This window comes from Bos indicus, chromosome 6 (assembly GCF_029378745.1).
Source record: "Bos indicus isolate NIAB-ARS_2022 breed Sahiwal x Tharparkar chromosome 6, NIAB-ARS_B.indTharparkar_mat_pri_1.0, whole genome shotgun sequence".
Lineage (NCBI taxonomy): Eukaryota > Metazoa > Chordata > Mammalia > Artiodactyla > Bovidae > Bos > Bos indicus.
The window spans coordinates 36852017-36875012 of NC_091765.1; the positions used below are offsets into that span (position 1 = coordinate 36852017).

Genomic DNA, 22996 nt, shown 5'->3' on the forward strand with positions numbered 1-22996 from the left:
TAGCAGCAGCAGCAGCAATCTAACAAAAGCCATTCCCAACTTTCATAAAAATTGTCCTTCTAGAATAAGGTTTCTCAACCTTGGGATTGCTGACTTTTGTGGTTGTCAGATAATTCTTTGTTGGGTGGGTGGGATTGTGAGATGCTTAGCAGCACCCGTGGGCTTTGCTCACTAGATTCCAGTAGTATACTCACCACCACAGTAACAACCAAAACATGTCAAGAGACAATGCTCAATGTCCCCTGGGAAACAAATCAGCCTGGTTGAGAATCACTGTTCTAAAAGACCAACATCAACACAGAATTTTTTCCCTGGAGGAAAAGGCTAAGTATTGATTCTGAAATTAGTTGGATGAGCTCATTTCAGCTGCCCTAATGATACAAATGACTTTGCAATCTTTAATTGTAACTGAACAGAGTTCCTGAAGCAACCTCTTACAACCCAGTTAGGGACAGAATTGGGGAGGGGGTAAGGGGGTAAGACACACAGAACTGAAGTCTGTCTCCATGGGATTTCATTAGCCTTGCCACAGACAGAAAAAGGATGGTGAAAAGGTTGGGGCTTGGGATCACCAAAGATCAAAACCCATGACGAGACCCTTCTGTGGCCACAATATCTGCAGAGGGGATAAGGCCTAGCAAGGAAACACTATTTACAACCTGGGAGTTTAGGCCAAATGCAATTTTCTGGTAGGCTGGGCTGGCCCTGAGTCCAAGGAATCCCTGGAGCCTTCTTGGAACTTTCCCTAAATTCATTCTTTTTTGAGAAAGAAAAAACCATGGGAAAGGAGTCAAAGAAACAGAGAGATTATTTAAAGAAATACGAATTTAAGAACAGAATTGTTCACTTCCAGTTCAAGATGGCAGAGTAAAAAGGACATGCGCTCATCTCCTCCTGTGAGATCACCAAAATTTTAACTAGCTGTTGAACGACCATCAACAGGAGGATGCCGGAACCCACCAAAAAAAGATACCCCATGTCCAAAGACAAAAAAGCCACCACAGCAAGATGTTAGGTGGGGATGCAATCATAATAAAATCAAATCTCATACCTGCCAGGTGGTGACTCACAGACTGGAGAACAACAATAAAAAAGAAAGTCTCACACTATTGTGAAGGTTCTGAACCCCATGTGAGGCTTCCCAGCCTGGAGATCCAACTAAGGGACTAGGAATCCCCATGGAATATGGCCTTCAGGGCCACTAGGATTTGATTATAGGCCTTCCAGAGGACTGGGGGAAACAGATTCTGGTCTTGGAGGGCACAAACAAAATGCATGCCTTCCAAGACTGGGAGGAGAGGAGCAGTGACCCCACCGAAGACTGAACCGAAACTGCCTGCTAGTGCTGGAGGGCCTCCGGTGGAGGTGTGGGTCAGCAGGGGCTCACCACAGGGACAAGGGCACTGCAAGGTCCCCCTTGGTGTAAACCCTCAAGGAGTCCACTATTAACCCTACCATACAGCTTTAGACCCCGGGATAAGTTGCCTCAGGTCAAAAAACTACAAGGATAGGAGTGCAACCCCACCCATCAGCAGATAATCGGATTAAAGCTTTACTGAGCAAGGTCCTGCTCACCAGAGCAAGATGCAGTTTTTCCCATCACAAGTCCCTACCATCAAGAAGCTTACATAAGCCTCTTAGCCTCATCCATCAGAGGGCAGACAGAAGAAGCAAGAAGAAGCACAGTCTCACAGCAGCTAAAACAAAAACCATGTTACAGAAAGTTAATCACCATGAAAGAGCAGAAAGTTATATCCCAGATGAAGGGACAAAGTAAAATCTCAGAACAACAACTAAATGAAGTGGAGACAGGCAATCTTCCAGAAAAAGAGTTCAGAATAATGATAGTGAATATGATTCAGGATCTTGGGAAAAAAATGGAGGCAAAGATTGAGAAGATGCAAGAAATGTTTACCAAAGACCTACAAGAACTAAAGAACAAAGAAAAAGAGATGAATAATACACTAGAAGGAATCAATTGCAGAGTAATGAGGCAGAATAATAAATGACCTGGAGGACAGAATGGTAGAAATCATTGCCACAGAACAGAACATAGAAAAATGAATGAAAAGAAATGAAGACAGCCTAAGAGATATTTGTAACAACATTAAACACACCAACATTCGCATTATAGGGGTCCCAGAAGGAGTAGAGAAAGGACCTGAGAAAATATTTGAAGAGATAATAGCTAAAAACTTCCCAAACATGGGAAAGGAAATAGTCAACCAAGTCCAAGAAGCACAGAGAGTCCCAGGCAGGATAAACCCAGGAGGAGCACACCCAGACACACAGTAATCAAACTGACAAAAATTAAAGACCAGAGATAAAATATTAAAAGCAACAAGGGAAAAATGACAAATAACACACAAGGGAACTCCCATCAGGCTATCTGCTGATGTGAAACTCTACAAGCCAGAAGGGAATGGCATGATACATTTAAAGTGATAAAAGGGAAGAACCTCAACCAAGAAAACTCTACCCCACAAGACTCTCCTTCAGATTTGAGAGAGAAATCAAAAGCTTTCAGACAAGCAAAAGTTAAGAGAATTCAGCATCAGCAAACGAGCTTTACAACAAATGCCAAAGGAATTTCTCTAGGCAGCAAACACAAGAGAAGGAAAAGACCTACAGAAAATTAATCCAAAATAATTAAGAAAATGGTAATAGGATCATACATATCAATAATTACCTTAAATGCAAATAGATTAAAAGCACCAACTAAAAGACATACACTAGCTGGGTGGATGAAAACAAGTGCATGTATGCACTTTCACCTACCACATCATTCTGCTTGATACTCCCCTCAAATTGTAGTTATTTATATTGTTAAGTTAATCATGCTCCCATTATGGCTTGCAATTGTAATTATCTTTTATTTTTGTTTTGAGACTGAAGAATACTACCCTAAACAGAAATTACAATATAGTGAAAATCATTTCTGGATTGAGTTGTTCACACCAGAAGCTACTGAGATTGTAGTGAGAAGCCAAAACATTTCTTTTATTCATCACATACAACAGTGAAGTAACATAAGACAGTGACAGAATCAGTATGGCACCTACGCTGCTGCTGCTGCTGCTAAGTCACTTCAGTCGTGTCTGACTCTGTGCGACCCCACAGACGGCAGCCCACCAGGCTCCCCCATCCCTGGGATTCTCCAGGCAAGAACACTGGAGTGGGTTGCCATTTCCTTCTCTTTGTTTGGCTACTAATTGTGAAAACTGATTAACATCTTTTGCTATTGTGACTATGTAACTATCACTCACTTAATACCATTGTATCATGACTGGTCAATAGAAAAATAATAAAATTCTATATCAACAAAACTAGGATCTAATAGAAAAACCTGTAATCACTTTAAAAAATCCAGGGGCATATCAGAATTAGCTTGAAACTTTTGGAAAACTACAAATGCTCAGGTATCGCTTTTTTCTCCAGAGCTCCAGATGTTTCTAATGAGCAGTCATGTTTATAAACAACTGGACTATATGATGATCTTTTTACTTTTATCTAGTTTGTTTCACTTTTTCTATTACATATTCAATGGTCCCGTTTCATTTAGTTTATGTTCTCCAACTTCTCCATCTCTTTTTTTTCTGTTCTTTCTCAAGCCCTTATTAAGTATAGTAGAAGAGCTTTTGTATACATATACATATAAACATGTATAATATATATTTTAGAAAACGTATGAATTCTTGCCTAACTAAAAGAATTTTGACATTTTGATTTGACTTGTCTGACTTAGTATGAACAGAATGTTAGATTTCTAATTAAAAAATAGATACGCAACAAGCAAGAAAGGTCTACTGTATATCAGAGGGAAATATAGTCAATATTTTTTAGTAACCTATGATGGAAAATAATTTCAAAAATAATATATGTGTATCTGTATAACTGAATCACCTTGCTGTGTACCTGAAACATTGCAAAGTCAACTACACTTCAATAAAATATATATTTTTTTTAAAAAAAAGAATTTAAGAACAAATATTATTAACATCTTGGAATAGCCTGAAAAATCTTACTTTTGATTACACCAACCCTTTCTGAGATACTGCCTCTCTCTTGGTGATCTGCTTCTCTGCCAGCTAGGCACGAATCAGCACTACCCTTCCTGGTGTCCTCTCACCACCATCAGGCACTTCTGTTGCTGTGCAAATCGTAAGCTTACCCACTGAGTTAAGGCCAACCACCAGCAAAGAGAACACAAGCCTTTCTCAGCCTTTGCTGAGTAAGCACCTGCATCACATTTGGGTATTTTAAGACTAAGTCACTTACTTTTTCTCAAGAAAACTTCCATTCCAACAGGCCGCAGAAGATAATATCTGAACAACACCACTGCTCAGAAAGAAAAACGGGGAAGAAGTCTTTAATAAGTATAAATAAATGGTCATTTAAGCATCAGCAATATATTACTCCTCTATTCCAGAGTTTCCATAATAGCTGCTCCTTCTTACCCAGGTGAAGCCTTGGAAAACAGTGTCCTGTCTCAAAACGGACAAGAACTTACATTATCCGTAAATCATGTTAAAATAAAGAGTATTAAAGTTGCCAAAAGAAAACTCTCAGGCCTAATAATAATGACCTTGGACTTTCCTCCCACCAACCGTCTAAGACACTTCCCCCCTCACCTCCAAACACGAACCCAAAATAAAACCAAAAAAGATAAGCTGAGCTGTTATTTACCAACACAGAAAGTATCTCTGCAAACTAATAACTGAACAAATACTTCCTTCTGTTTTATTGCCCATCTTAGAAAGAAACTACAAATGAGTGAAGTTAAGTTTTTATTCCTATTACTCAGATTTTCTGGGGGGAAACTGCTAGTTTCTGAGGACCCACAGTGATACTACATGTCAGGAAGCTTGAACCCTTTTATTTAGTATAAGGAAAAGGGAAGGAACAAAACAAATACACAGTCGAGGAGGGGATCACAGTTAACTTCTGTTAATCACAGGAGCCAGGTCAGGAAGGATCTTTGGAGATCATTCCTTATATCCTATTGCTTGTAAATAAGAAAACAGAACTAGTAAAGTCCCAGCCAAGGGAGTCTCAGTGCCCCTACACCACTATCTTCCCAGTGAGTCTAGTCCTCCCAGCCTGTTCTCTGCCCCTTCCAGACTGAACTCCCTGGCAGAGTCACCAAGCTTAGAGGGCTTCTGAGGACTGTCACAGAGGTGCTCTCGGGCATTCCCAATGATCCCCCACTCAAAAAGCTGGTGTGTCCAAGGGCTCAGGCAATTTGCCCCCCTACAATCTATTTCATAAAGTAAAATGCTTTATATACGTATCTGGGAACAACTATCACCTAGTACACAATCGGATTCATTCATACCCAAGAATCAGCTTCTGTAGAAAAATGGAAAAACTGAGGAAAGCCAATACAATGTGTAAAAATATAAAAATTAAAAACATATATATATAAATTAAAAAAAAAACCTTTTTTAAGAATGAAATACACTTGCTGAAAGGACTCAATCCTTTAACTGTACTTTTTTCTCTATCTCATGTAATCATTTTGAGTATGAAAATGCTAAATTATTCTGATTAAATAAAATAAGCTTAGATTGGAATGCTTCAGAACAAGCATATGAAGAAAACTCTTGGAATTAAACAACAATAACACTAAGCTTTCTTGGCAGAAAGGCCAACTCAGGGCTTCATCAGTTAGGATTTTTAAGGTCCAAACAAAGCACGTTGAGGAATACACCTTGTAAGAAAATGGGGAGAACAACTTACTACATTATTTCAGGCTAAGGGCACCAGATGTGTGCCCAAAAAATGACCCCTCAAATGCAAAACGCCATTTATATTCACAACCTCAAGATGGAAGTAGGGGAAAATCACTAAGTTGGAAATTCCAATACACTTTGAAAAGAACTGAAAACAAGCAACCACATACTTGATTGTATTTGCATTGTTGTGTTCTGAGAGCTTTTGTCTCCAAACTGCTATGGTTTCATCATTTATTAAACTGGTGTAATGTGCTTGGTTCATCATCCTGAAGTCAACAGCAGGAGAAGAATTCTGAGGGATTAAATATGACAGCAAAAAAAATATTACGGAACAGCAGGGACTTTTTCTCATCTCCCTTTCCCCATATATCTCCCACTTTGTGTTTCACTTATGTACAGGAGCGGGGGTGCGCCACCCAGATCCTCTCTCCCTCCAGAACGGACCACTCACCCCACCAGCTGCCTCAGTGTAAGCTCTGGACTGCCCGAGCTGCACTGACCTCCAGGAACTGCCCTGGGCGCTGGCCTCACTCCCTTCCTGTCAGTGGCAGCTGGGGACGTGGTGCCAGGCCTCAGCCCCCCTGCCTCCATAAGGATTTACACCCGGGAAACAGACTCTGAACCTGAGATTTATGTTTGAAGTTTGGGGTTGGGAGGAGTTCTAGAATATTTCCTGAGGATGAAGGAGGCAGGATCGGGAAGAAGGGGAAGCTGAACTGCAGCTCAGTGCCTCAGCCGACCTCATGGGGCGCTGTGGAGCCAGGATGGCCCTTCAGTACCCTCCCCAGAGAAACCACACCAAGAGGACCGCTTCAGATTTCTTTCTCCCTCTGCTTTGAATCACCATAACATCAGGGTTTTTAAATTACTAATCATTTGCTTAACTGTTCACCAAACTCCAACAATATGCATTATAAAAAGTCTATACCATCTATATTGTAAATAATCTGTGAAAATGTAATGCCTCTTAATGTCTTGCTCAAAGTACACAGCTATAAATTCATAATAAAGATAAAAGACATATCAATAATGGCCTTTAAATCCCCAAATGCTGCACAGTGCTACATAATAAGCACTTTTCCTAAAATTGCTGTTTTTCAACTTATTTTCCCCAAATCTAATCATGATCTAGAACTAGAGAAAAATTTAAAGTGCTTTATGTCTCCCGTACTTGTCACTAGAAGAGAGGGGAAAAGCAATATTAAAACATTAACCAGATGATCATAAAAACACAACTATCAAAGTAAATTTTCTTGGTTATTTTCTGAGTGATGAGTTAAGACAGCATTATAAGGGGAAAGGAAGAGGGCATGTAACAGACTAGAGACGTTTGCCAAAGTTTATGATCATCTGGTTTTTGATAAGTGTTGTAACAAAAATGACCACAGAAATCTGTTAAGAGAACAAAAGCCATCTTGAACTGCATAGAGAAAAACTGTAAGACAAAACAGACACTTGAGAACACACAAACAAGACTATCTCTCCACCATGGTCTTAAAACCAGTCATTATGTAAATTTTAATTGCTTCCCCCACTCCAAGGAGCAGCTGAACACAGACACAAACACATACTTAAAATATAAACATGTTACTATTTTCTCATTCTTCACCCCAAGTCCAACAAACCACAGATGCCTTGGATAAACTACAATCTCAAAATCAAACATAAAGACCCAAGAAAAAGCACTGATTTTCCATGCCTTAGAATTACGTACAGCCTCAAAAGAAAAAATTGGTGTAGGTCAGTGTATCCAACTCTGGCTGCACTTTGGATCACCAGAGCTTTCAAAAATCCTGAACGCCAAGTTACACTCTAAACAAGTTAAATCAGAATCTCTGGAGATACTGGTGTCTTTTTAAGACTCCTAGGTCTTAGTCATTAATTATGTAGTATATTTGCGTGGTGACAGATGGTAGCTAGATTCGTTGTGGTGATCATTTCAAAATTATAGAAATATAAATCACTATGTTGTGTACCAGGAATTAAAATAGTGTTGTAAATTAATATACTTAAAAATAAAACAAAAAAGCTCATAGAAAAAAGAGATCGATTTGTTATTACCAGAGGCAGGGGGTGAGGGGATCGGGGATTGGCAATAGGCAGTCAGAAAGCACATACTTCAATTTATAAGATAAATAAATACTAGGTGTGTAATATAAAACAGCACTCAATTTAGTTGCTCAGTCATGTCTGACTCTTTGCGACCCCAATAATTAACACAATAATTAACAAAAGAGTTCAAAATGCAGTACTTCGGTGCAATCTCAAAATCGACAGAATAATCTGTTCATTTCCAAGGCAAACCATTCAATATCACAGTAATCCAAGTCTATGCCCCAATCAGTAATGCTGAAGAAACTGAAGCTGAGCAGTTCCATGAAGACCTACCAGACCTACAAGACCAACCTTCCAGAACTAACATTCAAAACGATGTTCTCTTCATTATAGGGGAGTGGAATGCAAAAGTAGGAAGTCAAGAATTACCTGGAGTAACAGGCAAATTTGGCCTTGGAGTAAAAAATGAAGCAGGGCAAAGGCTAACAGAGTTTTCCCAAGAGAATGCACTGGTCATAGCAAACACCCTCTTCCAACAACACAAGAGAAGATGCTACACATGGACGTCACCAGATGGTCAATACTGAAATCAGATTGATTATGTTTTTTGCAGGCAAAGATGGAGAAGCTCTATACAGTCAGAAAAACAAGACTGGGAGCTGACTGTGGCTCGGATCATGAACTCCTATTGCCAAATTCAGACTTAAATTGAAGAAAGTAGGGAAAACCACGAGACCATTCAGGTATGACCTAAATCAAATCCCTTATGATTATACAGTGGAAGTGACAAATAGATTCAAGAGATTAAATCTGATAGACAGAGTGCCTGAAGAACTATTGACTGAGGTTCATGACATTGTACAGGAGGCAGGGATCAAGACCATCCCCAAGAAAAAGAAGTGTAAAAAGGCAAAATGGTTGTCTGAGGAGGCCTTACAAATAGCTGTGAAGAGAAGAGATGCAAAAGGCAAAGGAGAAAAGGAAAAATATACCCATGTGAACGTAGAGTTCCAAAGAATAGCAAGCAGAGATAAAGCAGCCTTCCTCAGTGATCAATGCAAAGAAATAGAGGAAAACAATAGAATGGGAAAGACTAGAGATCTCTTTAAGAAAACTAGAACTACCTAGACAACATTTCATGCAAAGATGAGCACAATAAAGGACAGATATGGTACGGACTTATCAGAAGCAGAAAAGATTAAAAAGAGGTGGAAAGAATACACAGAAGAGATCACAACAAAGATACACAAAAAAGATCTTCATGACCCATATAACCACGATGATGTGATCACTCACCTAGAGCCAGATATCCCTGAATGCGAAGTCAAGTGGGCCTTAGGAAGCATCAGTACAAACAAAGCTAGTAGAGGTGATGGAGTTCCAGTTGAACTATTTCAAATCCTAAAAGATGATGCTGTGAAAGTGCTGCACTCAATATGCCAGCAAATTTGGAAAACTCAGCAGTGGCCATAGGACTGGAAAAGGTCAGTTTTCATTCCAATCCCAAAGAAAAGCAATGCCAAAGAATGTTCAAACTACTGCACAATTCCACTCATCTCACATGCTAGCAAAGCAATGTTCAAAATTCTCTAAGCCAGGTTTCAACAATACATGAACCGTGAACTTCCATATGCTCAAGCTGGTTTTAGAAAAGACAGAGGAACCAGAGATCAAATTGCCAACATCCACTGGATCATTGCAAAAGCAAGAGTTCTAGAAAAACATCTACTTTTGCTTTATTGACTACACCAAAGCCTTTGTGTGGATCACAACAAACTGTGGAAAATTCTTAAACGAGATGGGAATACCAGACCACCTGACCTGCCTCCTGAGAAATCTGTATGCAGGTCAGGAGGCAACAGTTAGACCTGGACATGGAACAACAGACTGGTTCCAAATCGGGAAAGAAGCACATCAAGGCTGCATACTGTCACTCTGCTTATTTAACTTATATGCAGAGTACATTATGTGAAATGCTGGGCTGGATGAAGCACAAGCTGGAATCAAGATTGCTGGGAGAAATATCAATAACCTCAGATATGCAGATGACACCACCCTTATGGCAGAAAGCAAAGAACTCAAGAGCCTCTTGATGAAAGTGAAAGAGAAGAGAAAAAGTTGGCTTAAAACTCAACATTCAGAAAACTAAGATCATGGCATCTGGTCCCATCTTCATAGCAAATAGATGGGGAAACAGTGACAGACTTTATTTTGGGGGGCTCCAAAATCACTGCAGATGGTGACTGCAGCCATGCAATTAAAAGACGCTTGCTCCTTGGAAGAAAAGCTATGACCAACCTAGATAGCTTATTAAAAAGCAGAGACATTACTTTGCCAACTAAGGTCCGTCTAGTCAGAGCTATGGTTTTTCCAGTAGTCATGTATGGATGTGAGAGTTGGACTGTGAAGAAAGCTGAACGCCGAAGAATTGATGCTTTTGAACAGTGGTGTTGGAGAAGACTCTTGAGAGTTCCTTGGACTGCAAGGAGATCAAAACAGTCAATCCTAAAGGAAATCAGTCCTGAATATTCATTGGAAGGACTGATGCTGAAGCTGAAACTCCAATACTTTGGCCACCTGATGCAAAGAAACAACTCATTGGAAAAGACTCTTATGCTGGGAAAGATTGAAGGCGGGAGGAGAAGGGGACAACAGAGGATGAGATGGTTGGATGGCATCACTGACTCAATGGACATGAGTTCGAGTAGGCTCTGGGAGTTGGTGATGGACAGGGAAGCCTGGCATGCCGCAGTCCATGGGGTCGCAAAGTGTCGGACACGACTGAGGACTGAACTGAATTGAAGTAAATCTTAAGAGTGTCTTATAAAAATGAAGTATGTCACTACACGGATGCTTTTTCTTGGGTCATTAAGAGATTCTTCATGTCATGGTAACAGAGTAAACACATTTTTTGACCAATCTCTGTACCTAAACAAATACCTAGGCTTAATAGCTTAAATAAAAGTGTACAGGTTTCAGTGTTTATAAGAAAGAGCAATACGTTTCTAAGTCATATTCTATTTTCAGTTGCTTTTTTCTTTATCTTACATATTTAATGCATACCACTCTTCCAGTTGTTTAAACTTTAACCTGCCCTGTTTCTACAACAATATGCTACTTTCACTTCCTTCTCATCAATGTTTTGTTTTCTGGTTCCAACAATGTTAATTACAGTTCAATTTAAAATTCAACTACATATATCAGATACCATATTTATAAAAGGAATGAAACTAAGTTTTATGCTGAATTTCACAGGAAAATTAAAGTTGGTTAATCAAACCACTTTCTTAGAGAAAGGAATACTTCAGACTGTACTACTTGTGGACACAAAGTAACTATCCTACAAAGATTCAGGGCTTTTCATATTTTGCTTCATTGGCATGTTAAAGAAACGAAGAATAGTTTCAGCTTTTCTCAAGGTTTCTCTGTGAAGCACTGAAGCTGGGCCTAAAATAGGTCTGAGGCAACAGCTCCAACTCAGTCCAGATGGCTGCACTCAACAGAACCTTCTGCAGCATCCTGACCTGGATAATATCTAACGTCAGTATCAGCTATCCAACCTGCAGCCTCAGACTCCACCACAACCTTTTCTATCAAAGTCAGAGAACGATACTGACTAGAAGGCAAGGATATCATGTGTCGAGAGATGGCACAGTATCAGAGTAATGGGGAGTTTCCAGCACTAACAGGGCACCTTGTGTCCACAGAACTTCATTTTTCTTCCCAACCTACTCTGATTCCTTTGTCATCACCACCAGCCCTTCCCTGCTCCTCCAGGGGAGGATGAGGATCAATGCACTACATATGGCTAATCCTCCCCAAGCGCTGACTGAATAAAAGAAGGGTCAGGGCTTGAAGGGAAGGGAGGGGGAGAGGAGAGGAGCGTAAGAGCAGCAGGGTGTAGAGGACAGGAAACAAACCTGTGGTGCTCATTTCAGAATGATTTTTCTCATCCAGAAAGAGGGGAATGAATTAAAGCCCTGTCACAGATAGCATCACCGACTCAACAGGCATGAGTCTGAGCAAACTTTGGGAGATACTGAAGGACAGGGGAGCCTGGTGTGCTGAGGTCCACTTGGTCGCAGAGTCGGACATAACTTAGCAACTGAACAACAGCACAGACACTTAGCCCACGTTCTCTTCCACCTCCAACCCTAAGAGAATGTCATTCGCCCACCACAGGGATGCAGGAGACAACCTGAGGGAAATTTTCGTGTGGTTTTATAAGCAGACGATAAATAATAAAGGATATCTGAATGGCATCTCTTATATTTAGTATATACTCAATCACATCAAACAAGCACAGTGAGTTCTCAAATACCTAGCATTTGTTGCTACTTAGGGAAGGAAACAATAGAAAGTCAAATAATCCCAAAGTTAGTATGAATTCTCTGAGGCCTCCTTAAATCTCTTTTGGGGCACATCTAGATATAAATAAATAATTTTCAGTTATAAAGTAGAACTCTGTGATTAAATACCAAGAAAATTATTGGCACTTCAAGGAAATAAAATGGAGATTACTTCAGTTTTGTCAGCTTATTTTAATAATATAAAATTGGTAGAAACAAAGAATAATGCTTCTCTCATGTAATTATTATTTATTAAAATAAATATTGGTTCACCATTATTCCACCCCCAAGATACCAGTCAAAAGAAAATTTTACCTCATATTTGGAGCAAAGTACAAAAGTCTGGTCTCCTCCAGAGAAGATCTGCTTAACAATATGATATTTAAAGCGATCTGTCAAAAAATTTTCAAGAGCATGTTTTTCAACAATTAAACTTTTTCCTTGATCCCCTTTTCTAACATTCCAAATATGTTTCCGAGTGGTTTCCTATCCATTTAATTATGTCAGAGAAGTAAAAAACCTCCTCTCCTGGCTCTCTTCCCAGGACTGTTTCTACCTCAGTTAAAACTAAACATATAAAACTGTATCTTCCACTCTAACCCCCTCTTCCTCCTGCCAACTGCCAGCTAGTCCTGACCTCGTTTTTATTTTTTCATTCTAACTCTGTCATGACACTGAAGTTTAAAACAGTCACTACTATAAACCGTAACGTCAGCTAAGACACCACTTACAGCATCTGAGTGTGGAGGTCTGCAGCCACTTCCAGATGAAGCTCACCAGATGGATGGACCTCCATGTCCTGCTTCCACTTTGCCTCCCATCTCACTGTGCCCACAACGACACTCTCACACCACCGTCTCACTCAATTCTAATGGCTCCTCTAATAGCAGCACCTCATAGCTCCATGGGAGAAGGCAATGGCACCCCACTCCAGTACTGTTGCCTGGAAAACCCCATGGATGGAGGAGCCTGGTAGGCTGCAGTCCATGGGGTCGCTGAGAGTCAAACACGACTGAGTGACTTCACTTTCACTTTCCACTTTCATGCACTGGAGAAGGAAATGGCAACCCACTCCAGTGTTCTTGCCTGGAGAATCCCATGGACGGAGAAGCCTGGTAGGCTGCAGTCCATGGGGTCGCACAGAGTCAGACACAACTGAAGCGACTTGGCAGCATAGCTCCATGCCTGTTCCTTCTACCACACCCAGAGCACACTGTGTTCTCCAGGAATGGCGCCCCCTAGAGCATGATGGAAAGGTGCTCCTGGTACCCGCAGTTCCATGGTACTCACCACAGCCTACCCCTCCATTGTCCTCTACCTGGCTAACTCCAAACCATCCCTTAAGACACACCTCAAACTTCCTCTCTCCTGAACACTGTGCTCCCAAATTACCACGAAGGTTCCTAAAACCAGCATTTATATAACAAATTAAAATTCACCTACTTACATTATAAGTTTTATCCTGTAATTAAACTTTGAAAACTTTGTGGTTTAAAATTAACCTACATACTGGAGTTTTTAAAAATTGGTGTATTTCTTAAATATATGCTTCCCTAACATGAGTACAATGCCTTAGACAAAAAGAAATTTATAAATGATAGATAAGAGGACACCTAGCCATTTTTCCACTTTGGGGAACATGATCAAAACAAAATCTTGTTTATTTTACATTTCAAGTTCCACTACATTCTTAGATGCTCATATATTCATTCCATGAATATTTATTGAGTGAAAAGTTTGTGCCAGACCCTGTGCTATATGCCAGGTTTACAAACAGGAAATGACTCTGAACTGGGGTCTCCTGCATCGCAGGTGGATTCTTTACCAACCGGGTTATCAGGGAGGCCCGCCCTGTACTTAAGTTTCTCATACTCCAGAAGGGTACTTATGGTTGTTACTGTTAAAATTCTGATTAAGCCATAACTGTGCCACTTTATAGTGCCACTTCAAAACCGAAATCAGTTATTAAATCACAGTTCTTTGTAATGACTCTCCATCTCCATTTAAGCTTCTGGATTTATTGCTTCAAGTCACTCTTACTGAACAACTGCCTTATTTTGATTTCCAGTGAAATGAACACTGTGTTACTTAACTATTCTTTAAGAAATAGAAATGGCATGAAAAAAAATCATGTCATATTGTGACCAAAATAGCAATCATAAACGGAAGGTAACAAGAATTCAAGCATTAAAAGCACTGGCTTTAAAGTTCACAGAGAACCACCTAGTGGTCACCAGTGGCAGGCAGTGTGGGGAGGGGCAATACAGAGTTGTGGGGGGTGCTAGGTACAATCTACTGAGTGTGAGATAGCCTACAAGGATGTTTTGTACAACACAGGGAATATAGCCAATATTTTGTGATACCTGTAAATGGAGTGCAACTTTTTTAAACTGTAAAATTTTTAAAAGAACACAGGTTTTAGAAAGAAGCAGGCCTGGGTTTAAATTCTGTTCCCAGAATCTACATTATTTCGGGCAAGCTACTTAACCTCCATAATATTCAGTTTCCTCCTCTCCAACATGGGGATAATAACTACTAGTTTTTAAGGTTGTTTTCAGTGCTTAGCATGGTAATGGAACTTGGTTAAGCCTTCAATAAATATGAACTTTCATTATCAGCAACAATAGTAAATAAAATGGATACACCACAATCAAAATCCTTATGGCCAAAATAGAATTTTTGCTTTATTCTCTAGAATCTCAACTGTAGTTAGTAAGTGCTCAAGTATTTGTTGACTTTTAGAATATCTTGTATTTATTCCCTCCAAAAGACCTCAAGGTTAAAAAATAAAATAATACATGTTCTATAACAAGTGTTTTTAGCACTTAAAACACCATTAAATTCCAATAAGCATCACTCTTACCAGCTCTGGCTGAAAGCTGGCCACTGTGGGCAGCCCAGTAACCTTTCACAGGAGAAGGGCACTTGACGTTACAAGTGTGTCCAGTTCCTAACTGACCTCTGGCTCCACAACCAAATGCATAGATGAGTCCAGAAGAAGGCACAAAGGCTAGGGTGTGTTGTCTAGGGGAAAACAATGTGAATTAACCCAACAGCATTGTTTCTACTGATAATGAATGAATACACACACTGACTTTTAACAACCATACGTGAGCACAGCAATTCCTACAGGTGACCCCAGAAGCCTACCCCCTCATGTTTACATGTGCTTATTTTTGCAGTCCTGGATCTTCATAATACTGCCCTTCACTGATACCCTAGGTCATTGGGATGGTGATAAGACCTGGAAAGAGTTTAAGGGCCTACTGCATTGGGGATGAACAGAAAGAGGTGGGGAAAATCAGCAAAATTTCCAAGATTTCTTTGAGGCTCTCTCACTTTCCTTTCTACATGTCTCCCTCATGTCATGCTATTCTTTATCCCCAAAGAACTATACTGGCCCCATGTAGCTCTGCTTCTCTAAAACCCTTCCTTGCCACACCTCGCTCAGATTGAACTCTCTCCAAATTTTCACCACAGGTATGCATGCAGTTGATTTCTTAAAACAACACTGGTTAGGAGTAGCCACATCACTACAAAGACAAGATCCATTTCTGAGTCTTAATAGATCTAAGGAAGTTCTTAGGAGCACTCACCTGCCACAAGCAATTTGAGTGACTTCACTGCCCATCAGCTCCAGAACTCTTCTTGGGTTGACCTCATCATTCATAGAATCATGTCCAAGTTGCCCACAGGAACCAGCACCAAAGGTAAACACACCTCCACTCTAACAAGGAGCAAACACCACATAAGTGCACTGTGTCTCTGAGTTTGGATACACTCCTCTAACTTCTGTATACAACATTAATATCACAACAGTCTGTACAAGAACACTATGCCCACTTGACTCTTAGACAAATCACTTCTTTGGAATGTTCTCTAAATAGAAAAGAGAATTTTTAAAAAGAATTTAAGACTACATCTTTATGGAACAAAGACAGTATTGCTCAAGGGAATGTGTGTCATCTATATATAAATTTTAAAAGTAGTTTAAAAGTACAACAATGTTAATAAACAGGAATACAAAAAAAGAAGAAAAAGGTAGGTGAAATGAGATGAACTTTACATGACCATTCATATGTAAGAAATTACATACTCCACAGACTCCTAAGATTTTTTTTAGCAGCTGTACTTACAAATACTAAACCATTTTATTAAAGTAAATCTTTAACAGTTTGTTCAACACAAAAATACTTTTTCATTCTCTCCAGATGTGACTGTCTTAGAAGCAAAAGAAATAAGTTGAATAATTTTAAAACATTAATTACATTGCTCTTTCTTTTTTCGTCATTCAGTCGCTCAGTCACGTCCAATTCTTTGTGACCCCATGGACTGCTGCCCTCCAAGCTTCCCTATCCTTCACCATTTTCCAGGGTTTGCTCAAACTCATGTTCATTGAGTCAGTGATGCCATCCAACCATCTCACCCTGCCTTCAGTCGTTGCCAGCATCAGGATCTTTTCCGATGATTTGGCTCTTCCCATGAGGTGGTCAAAGTATTGGAGCTTCAGCTTCAGCATCAGTCCTTCCAATGAATATTCAGGATTGATTTCCTTTACAATTGACTGGTTTGATCTCTCTGCTGTCAAAGGGAGTCTCTCAAGAGTCTTCTTCAGCACGACAGTTGGAAGGCATCACTTCTTCGGTGCCCAGCTTTATTTATGGTCCAACTCTCACATGCATACATGACTACTGGAAAAACCATAGCTTTGACTAGATGGATCTTTGTTGGCAAAGTAATATCTCTGCTTTTTAATATGCTGTCTAGGTTTGTCATCGCTTTTCTTTCAAGGAGCAAGTATCTTTTAATTTCATGGCTGTAGTCATCATCCACAGTGATTTTGGAGCCCCAAAAAATAAAGTTTCTCACTGTTTCCATTGTATCCCCATCTATTTACCATGAAGTGATAGGACCAGATGCCATGATCTTCATTTTTTTAATGCTGAGTTTTAAGACAGTTTTTTCACTCTCCTCTTTCACCTTCATCAAGAGGCTGTTTACTCACTCTTCACTTTCTGCCATAAGCGTAGTATCATCTGCATATCTGAGGTTATTGGTATCTCTACCTGCAATGTTGATTCCAGCTTAGGAACACAGAATATTTCTATATGTATTTCAAGGTTATATATATTGAACTATTTTTATGTTTATACACTATTCCTACTCTCTATAAAAGACCTTATCAAAAATAATCAAGTAATGATACTCATCCTTATTATAAAAGTACCACAGAACAAACCAGAATACTGAAGTTCCTTACTTTTGTAAGAACTGCTGTATGTTCTTCTCCACAACTGATATAGACGACTTTCTGTGTTCGCAGGAGCTTCACATGGCAAGGAGACTCTCGATCTAGAAAAAGAGAAATATCAAAAAGTCAGTATCATCTGTCTTTGAGAGGAAATATGCACAGTTCTTTTAGCCTCAATTTTGGGCCCCCTGATTCCTGATTCTCCTCTTCAGCTTGCTGCCTGAACCTCCACTTGGATGTCTAATAGACATCTCATTTTTAACATATTTAAAGCCTAATTCCCCACAATCCCCGACTCTGCCCACCTTCCTCCCTACTTCCCCATACAGTTTTCCTCATTTCATAAATGCAGCTTTACCCTTCCACTTTTTCCTCTCTTTATTTCAAAGTACATCCAACAATGAGGAAAACCAACTGGCCCCACCTTCAGAATATATTCAAAATCCATCTTTATTCCCACAGCCTCCAAAGTGGTCTTCTAGCTTCCCCGTGGACCGATTCTAGGCAAAGTCAAGTCAGATTACTGTTCTCAACACCCTCAGTGTCTTCCTTTTTCACTGAGAGAAGCCAAAATCCTTACCCTGTCCTTCCAGGCCCTACACTGCAGGGCCTCCCTTCCTCTCAGAGCTCCAGCTTTGTACTCCTCTTCCTGCTCATCGCATCCCCAAGCCTACCATGATTCCTCCCACATCAGAGCCTCTGCACACCCTGTTGCCTCTGACTGGAACAGTTTTCACCCAGCTCCTCTAAATACCTCCTCTTCTACTGGACTTCCTACAGGGCTCTGCTGAACACCTTATTCAAGAGGCCCTCCCTGGGTACCTTATATAAAATAGGAAACTTTCCTCTCAAAGCCTCTGACATACTGCATACATTTGTTGCTGTTCAGATGCTCAGTCCTGTCTGACTCCTTGAGACCCCATGGACTGCAGCATGCCAGGTTCCCTGTCCTTCACCAGCTCCTGGAGCTTGCTCAAACTCATGTCCATTGAGTCAGTGATGCCATCTAACCATCTCATCCTCTGTCACCCCCTTCTCCCCCTGCCTTCAATCTTTCCCAGCATCAGAGTCTTTTCCAATGACTCAGTTCTTTGCCTCAGGTGGCCAAAGTATTGGAGCTTCAGCATCAGTCCTTCCAATGAATATTCAGGGTTGATTTCCTTTACAATTGACTGGTTTGATCTCTTTGCTGTCAAAGGGAGTCTCAAGAGTCTTCTCCAACACCACAGTTCAAAAGCATTAATTCTTCAGTGCTCAGCCTTCTTTACGGTCCAACTCTCACGTCCATACATGACTACTGGAAAAACCACAGCTTTGACTAGATGGACCTTTGTCAGCAAAGTAATGTCTCTGCTTTTTAATATGCTGTCTAGGTTGGTCGTAACTTTCCTTCCTAGGAGTAAGCGTCTTTTAATTTCATGGCTGCAGTCACCATCCACAGTGATTTTGGAGCCCAAGAAAACAAAATCTGTCACTGTTTCCACTGTACACATACTGGTTTGTTGTCTGTGTCTGCCCATTAGCATCAGTCTCCACTAAGTCAAGGGTATTATCTGTTTTGGTCCTTGCTGCACCCTCAGTGCCTGACACAGGGCGAGGACACAGAAGCTCCTCGGGAAGCACATACTAAACAAATGAAGTTAAGAGGGCCACGTGAAGACTTCACCCACCTTTCTCATCACTGAGCCCGAGCTGCCCTGCATTATTCATCCCCCAGCCAAATACAGCTCCTGAGAGTGACAGGGCAAAGCTGTGGGCCCCTCCTGCGACCACCTGCGCCAGCGGGATCCCCTCCAGGGATCTCACCCTCTGTGGACTGGCTTGGGAAGGGAACTCCTTCCCCAGGCCCAACTGCCCATGGCTGTTTCTCCCCCACGTGAAGAACTGGCCATCTGAAATCAGAAGAAGATAACTGGTATTACCAGAAAGATACAAGTTTCATTCACAAATATAAACTTATTAGAACAACGGAGTTCCCGTAGGGCTCATTTGTTAGTTGCCCACCCCACCCCCCACCACAACACATACCCAAGAGCAAGGAAGCAGACACACTGCATGGTGTGAGACTCTCACAATCAGAACTCCCACTTGTCATGACAACACAGAGATCAACACCCTTCAAAGGCTATTAATATTTACGCAAAGGAAAAACTAAATGTTTAAATCAGTTCAGTGTTGAATAGGCCAATTATCAGGCTTAGATCCACTAAGCAAAGGAAAGTAGTTCTGACCATACCAGGACTACAAGAGACCGGAACTTCACAGGGTCCAGCTATGACCTGGACAACACCACAGAGAACAAAGCAGGACGTGTTAGTACTGACTTCCCCACAAATTTATCCTAACAGAATATAGCAGCATATGTTGGCTTAGGTTTTCCTAACTTCACCTTCTTCATTTATTTGGGTGCTTTATGGTGGAATATGGAGAAGGCAATGGCACCCTACTCCAGTACTTTTGCCTGGCAAATCCCATGGACGGAGGAGCCTGGTGGGCTGCAGTCCATGGGGTTGCTAGAGTCAGACACAACTGAGCGACTTCACTTTCACTTTTCACTTTCATGCATTGGAAAAGGAAATGGCAACCCACTCCAGTGTTCTTGCCTGGAGAATCCCAGGGACAGGGGAGCCTGGTGGGCTGCTGTCTATGGGGTCGCACAGAGTCGGACACGACTGAAGCGACTCAGCAGCAGCAGCAGCAGCATGGTGGAATAGCCATATGAGTTGTAGCTAAGAAAAACCAACCCTCTGTTCAAGTACACTGATGAACAGTCTTGCCTCCTGCTGATTTTCCCCGAGAGAGGTGGAACAGCAGTGATAACCATCTTTTTCATCATCCACACCCTGAGAAAAGTATGAGCTACACAAGGGCTATCTCAGAACTGTCGCTGTCCAACAGGAATGCATAGACCTTAACTAGTTAAATGTATCTGGTTACATAACATCACATTAAAATACGAAGAGAAATGGTTCCCAAATTAACCCAACACTAGCATAGATTTTAATGTTACATTACCAGCTGCAAGAGCCAAGCAATGCCAGTTGCCACAGGAAACTTGTAATATTGTCTGCTGGTTCAGCTTTTGTATTAACCTAAAACAGAAAAGATTTTCCTTTTAAGAAGGGCATTCACAATGATTGGAAATATTCCCAACTAAATAAAATAGTTGTAATAAATAACATGTTTCACAAAACACTTTTTAAAATCAAACATATGATCTTACATGATAAAGTTCTATTAAGTCTTTCACTAACCTCCTGCATCTTTGGTAGTTACCGTTTAAAAGGAAGAAACCCTGCTCTGCACTTAAACCCATTACCACAACCCTGTGTTAATTTCTACCTTGTCATCTCCAATTCAGAGACAAAAGGAGTAAGCAGCCAAAGACATACCCTAAGAACACGGCTGATATCTAAATGGCTTTCAAATGAGAGCAATGGCATGATCTGGCAATCTCACTTCCAGGTATATAACCAAGTAAACTGAAAGCAGGGTCCCAAAGAGAGATTTGTCCACCCACACTCATAGCACCATTATTCACAAAGGCTATAAGGTGGAAGCAACCCAACTGTCCATCAACCGATGACCAGAAAAACAAATGTGGCATATACATTTGGAATATGTATGCACTGGAATATTCATCACTCTTTAAGAACGGAAATTCTGACACGTTACAACATGGATGAAACCTGGAATTATGCCTAGTGAAACAAGCCAGTAACAAAAAGAGAAATGGTCTATGGTTTCATTTACGTGACGTATCTAGACTAGCCAAATTCATACAAATCAAAAGTCTAATGGTGCCTGCCAGGGGCTAGACGAAGAAAAATGAGGAGTTTTCATTTAATGAGTGTAGAGTTCTATTTCTACAAGAAAAACAGTCTGGAAATTGGTCACACAACAGTGTGAATATACCTAACACTATTAAACTGTACACTTAAAATGGTTAGGATGATAAATTCTTTTGATTTTTTATGTGTTTTTGGCTGTGTTGGGTCTTTGTTGCTGCGAGAACTCTTCTCTACTTGCAGTGAACAGGGGCTACTCTTCATAGCCTTTCATGGGCTTCTCATTACAGTGGCCTCTCTTATTGCAGAGCATGGGCTCTAGACGCATAGACTTCAGTACTTACAGTGCATGGGCTCAGTAGTTGCGGTTCCTGGGCTCTAAAGCACAGGCTCAGTAGGTGTGGCCCATGGGCTTAGCTGCTCCATGCCATGTAGATTCTTCCACTCAGTGGATTCCTTACCACTGAGCCTCCAAGGAAGCCCAAGATGGTAAATTTTATGTTATGTGTATTTTGCCACAATTTTTAAAAATTACTAAGGGCAATGCTTCTAAAACTCTTGATTCCCTAGGATGGTAAAGAGGAAGATCATATGACCACTTTTTAAAACTCAATCCTCTGCTTGCTTATGGGAAACAGATAAGAACAGTACCTATTCACAGGGTTGTGGTGAGAATTAAGTGAAAAAAATGTCTGGCACTGCCCAATAGAGTTTGACAGCCTGAGAAATATCTCCTGTTTCCTATTTTAATAAATTCATAGGTTGCCATGTTCCTCTTCATTAAGTGTATTTCATGGGAACAAAAGATTCAGAGGGGCATTTTACAAGATAGATGTCCAACAGGGAAGTCGGGGGTTATTTAGAGTAACAGGTAAATGTTGCTTTAACAGTTTATTTTCTCAGATATAAAAAAAGTTCATAGAGTCCACATATACATTTAGTACCAAATAGAACCCAACTATTTTTTTATGGAGATAATTGTAAATTCACACGCAGCTGTAAGAAATAATACAGAGATCCCTTGCAGGCTTTATCCAGTCTCCCCCAGTGATGATATCTTGCAAAACTATAGAAAAAAAAAATCATAACAGGGATACTGACAAAAATACAAACTACCAATCTCACTTCTTTGTCCCCAGTTTTATTTGTACTTATTTCTGTGTTTGCAGTATTTCTGTCACCTACGTAGGCTCATGCATCCACCACCATATTCAACGTTTCTAACACAAGGATTCCTCATGTTTACAACCACCCCTCCCCTCCTCCATCATAGCCCCTGGCAATCATTATTCTACCCGCCATTTCCAAAATGTTGTCACTTCAAGAATGTTATGTAAATGCAATCATATAGTAGGTAGCCTTTTTAGGATTGGGTTCTTTTTCACTCAGAATAATTCCTTGACCATTTAATATATACACAGCAATTTTTTCGCTGCGTATATCAATAGCTTGTAGAATTCCACTATTTTTAAAAAATATTTATTTTATTTATGGCTGTGCTGGGTCCTCCCTGGTTGGGGCCAGCAGGGGCTACTCTCCAGTCGCAGTGTGGAGGCTTCTTACTGCGGTGGCTTCTCCTGTTGCGGAGCACAGGTTCTAGGACATGCATGGGTTCAACAGCTGTGACCCCCAGGCTCTAGAGCACAGGCTCAACAGTAGTAGCACAGGGGCTTAGTTGCTCTGCAGATGTGGGATCTTCCCAGACTAGGGATCGAATCCTTGTCTCCTGCACTAGCAGGCAGGTTCTTTACCACTGAGCCACCAGGGAAGCCCAGAAACCCACTATTTTTTAAAACTGAAAAAAGTCATCCTGTCTTA

General features: G+C 40.6%; 1 protein-coding gene across 4 annotated transcripts in view; it reads right to left on the reverse strand.

The window, feature by feature from the left end:
- Positions 1 to 22996, reverse strand: part of HERC3 (HECT and RLD domain containing E3 ubiquitin protein ligase 3) — a 198292-nt gene that overhangs the window by 68808 nt on the left and 106488 nt on the right. For all 4 annotated transcript variants that reach the window (XM_070790897.1, XM_019962470.2, XM_070790896.1 and 1 more), the window contains exons 5-12: positions 20406 to 20482; positions 19061 to 19282; positions 17400 to 17491; positions 15736 to 15866; positions 15003 to 15163; positions 12455 to 12531; positions 5903 to 6027; positions 4279 to 4338 (exon numbers count right to left, since the gene is read on the reverse strand). In XM_070790897.1, the coding sequence (XP_070646998.1) occupies positions 4279 to 4338; positions 5903 to 6027; positions 12455 to 12531; positions 15003 to 15163; positions 15736 to 15866; positions 17400 to 17491; positions 19061 to 19282; positions 20406 to 20482 (945 nt within the window). The remainder of the gene's footprint in view (positions 1 to 4278; positions 4339 to 5902; positions 6028 to 12454; positions 12532 to 15002; positions 15164 to 15735; positions 15867 to 17399; positions 17492 to 19060; positions 19283 to 20405; positions 20483 to 22996) is intronic.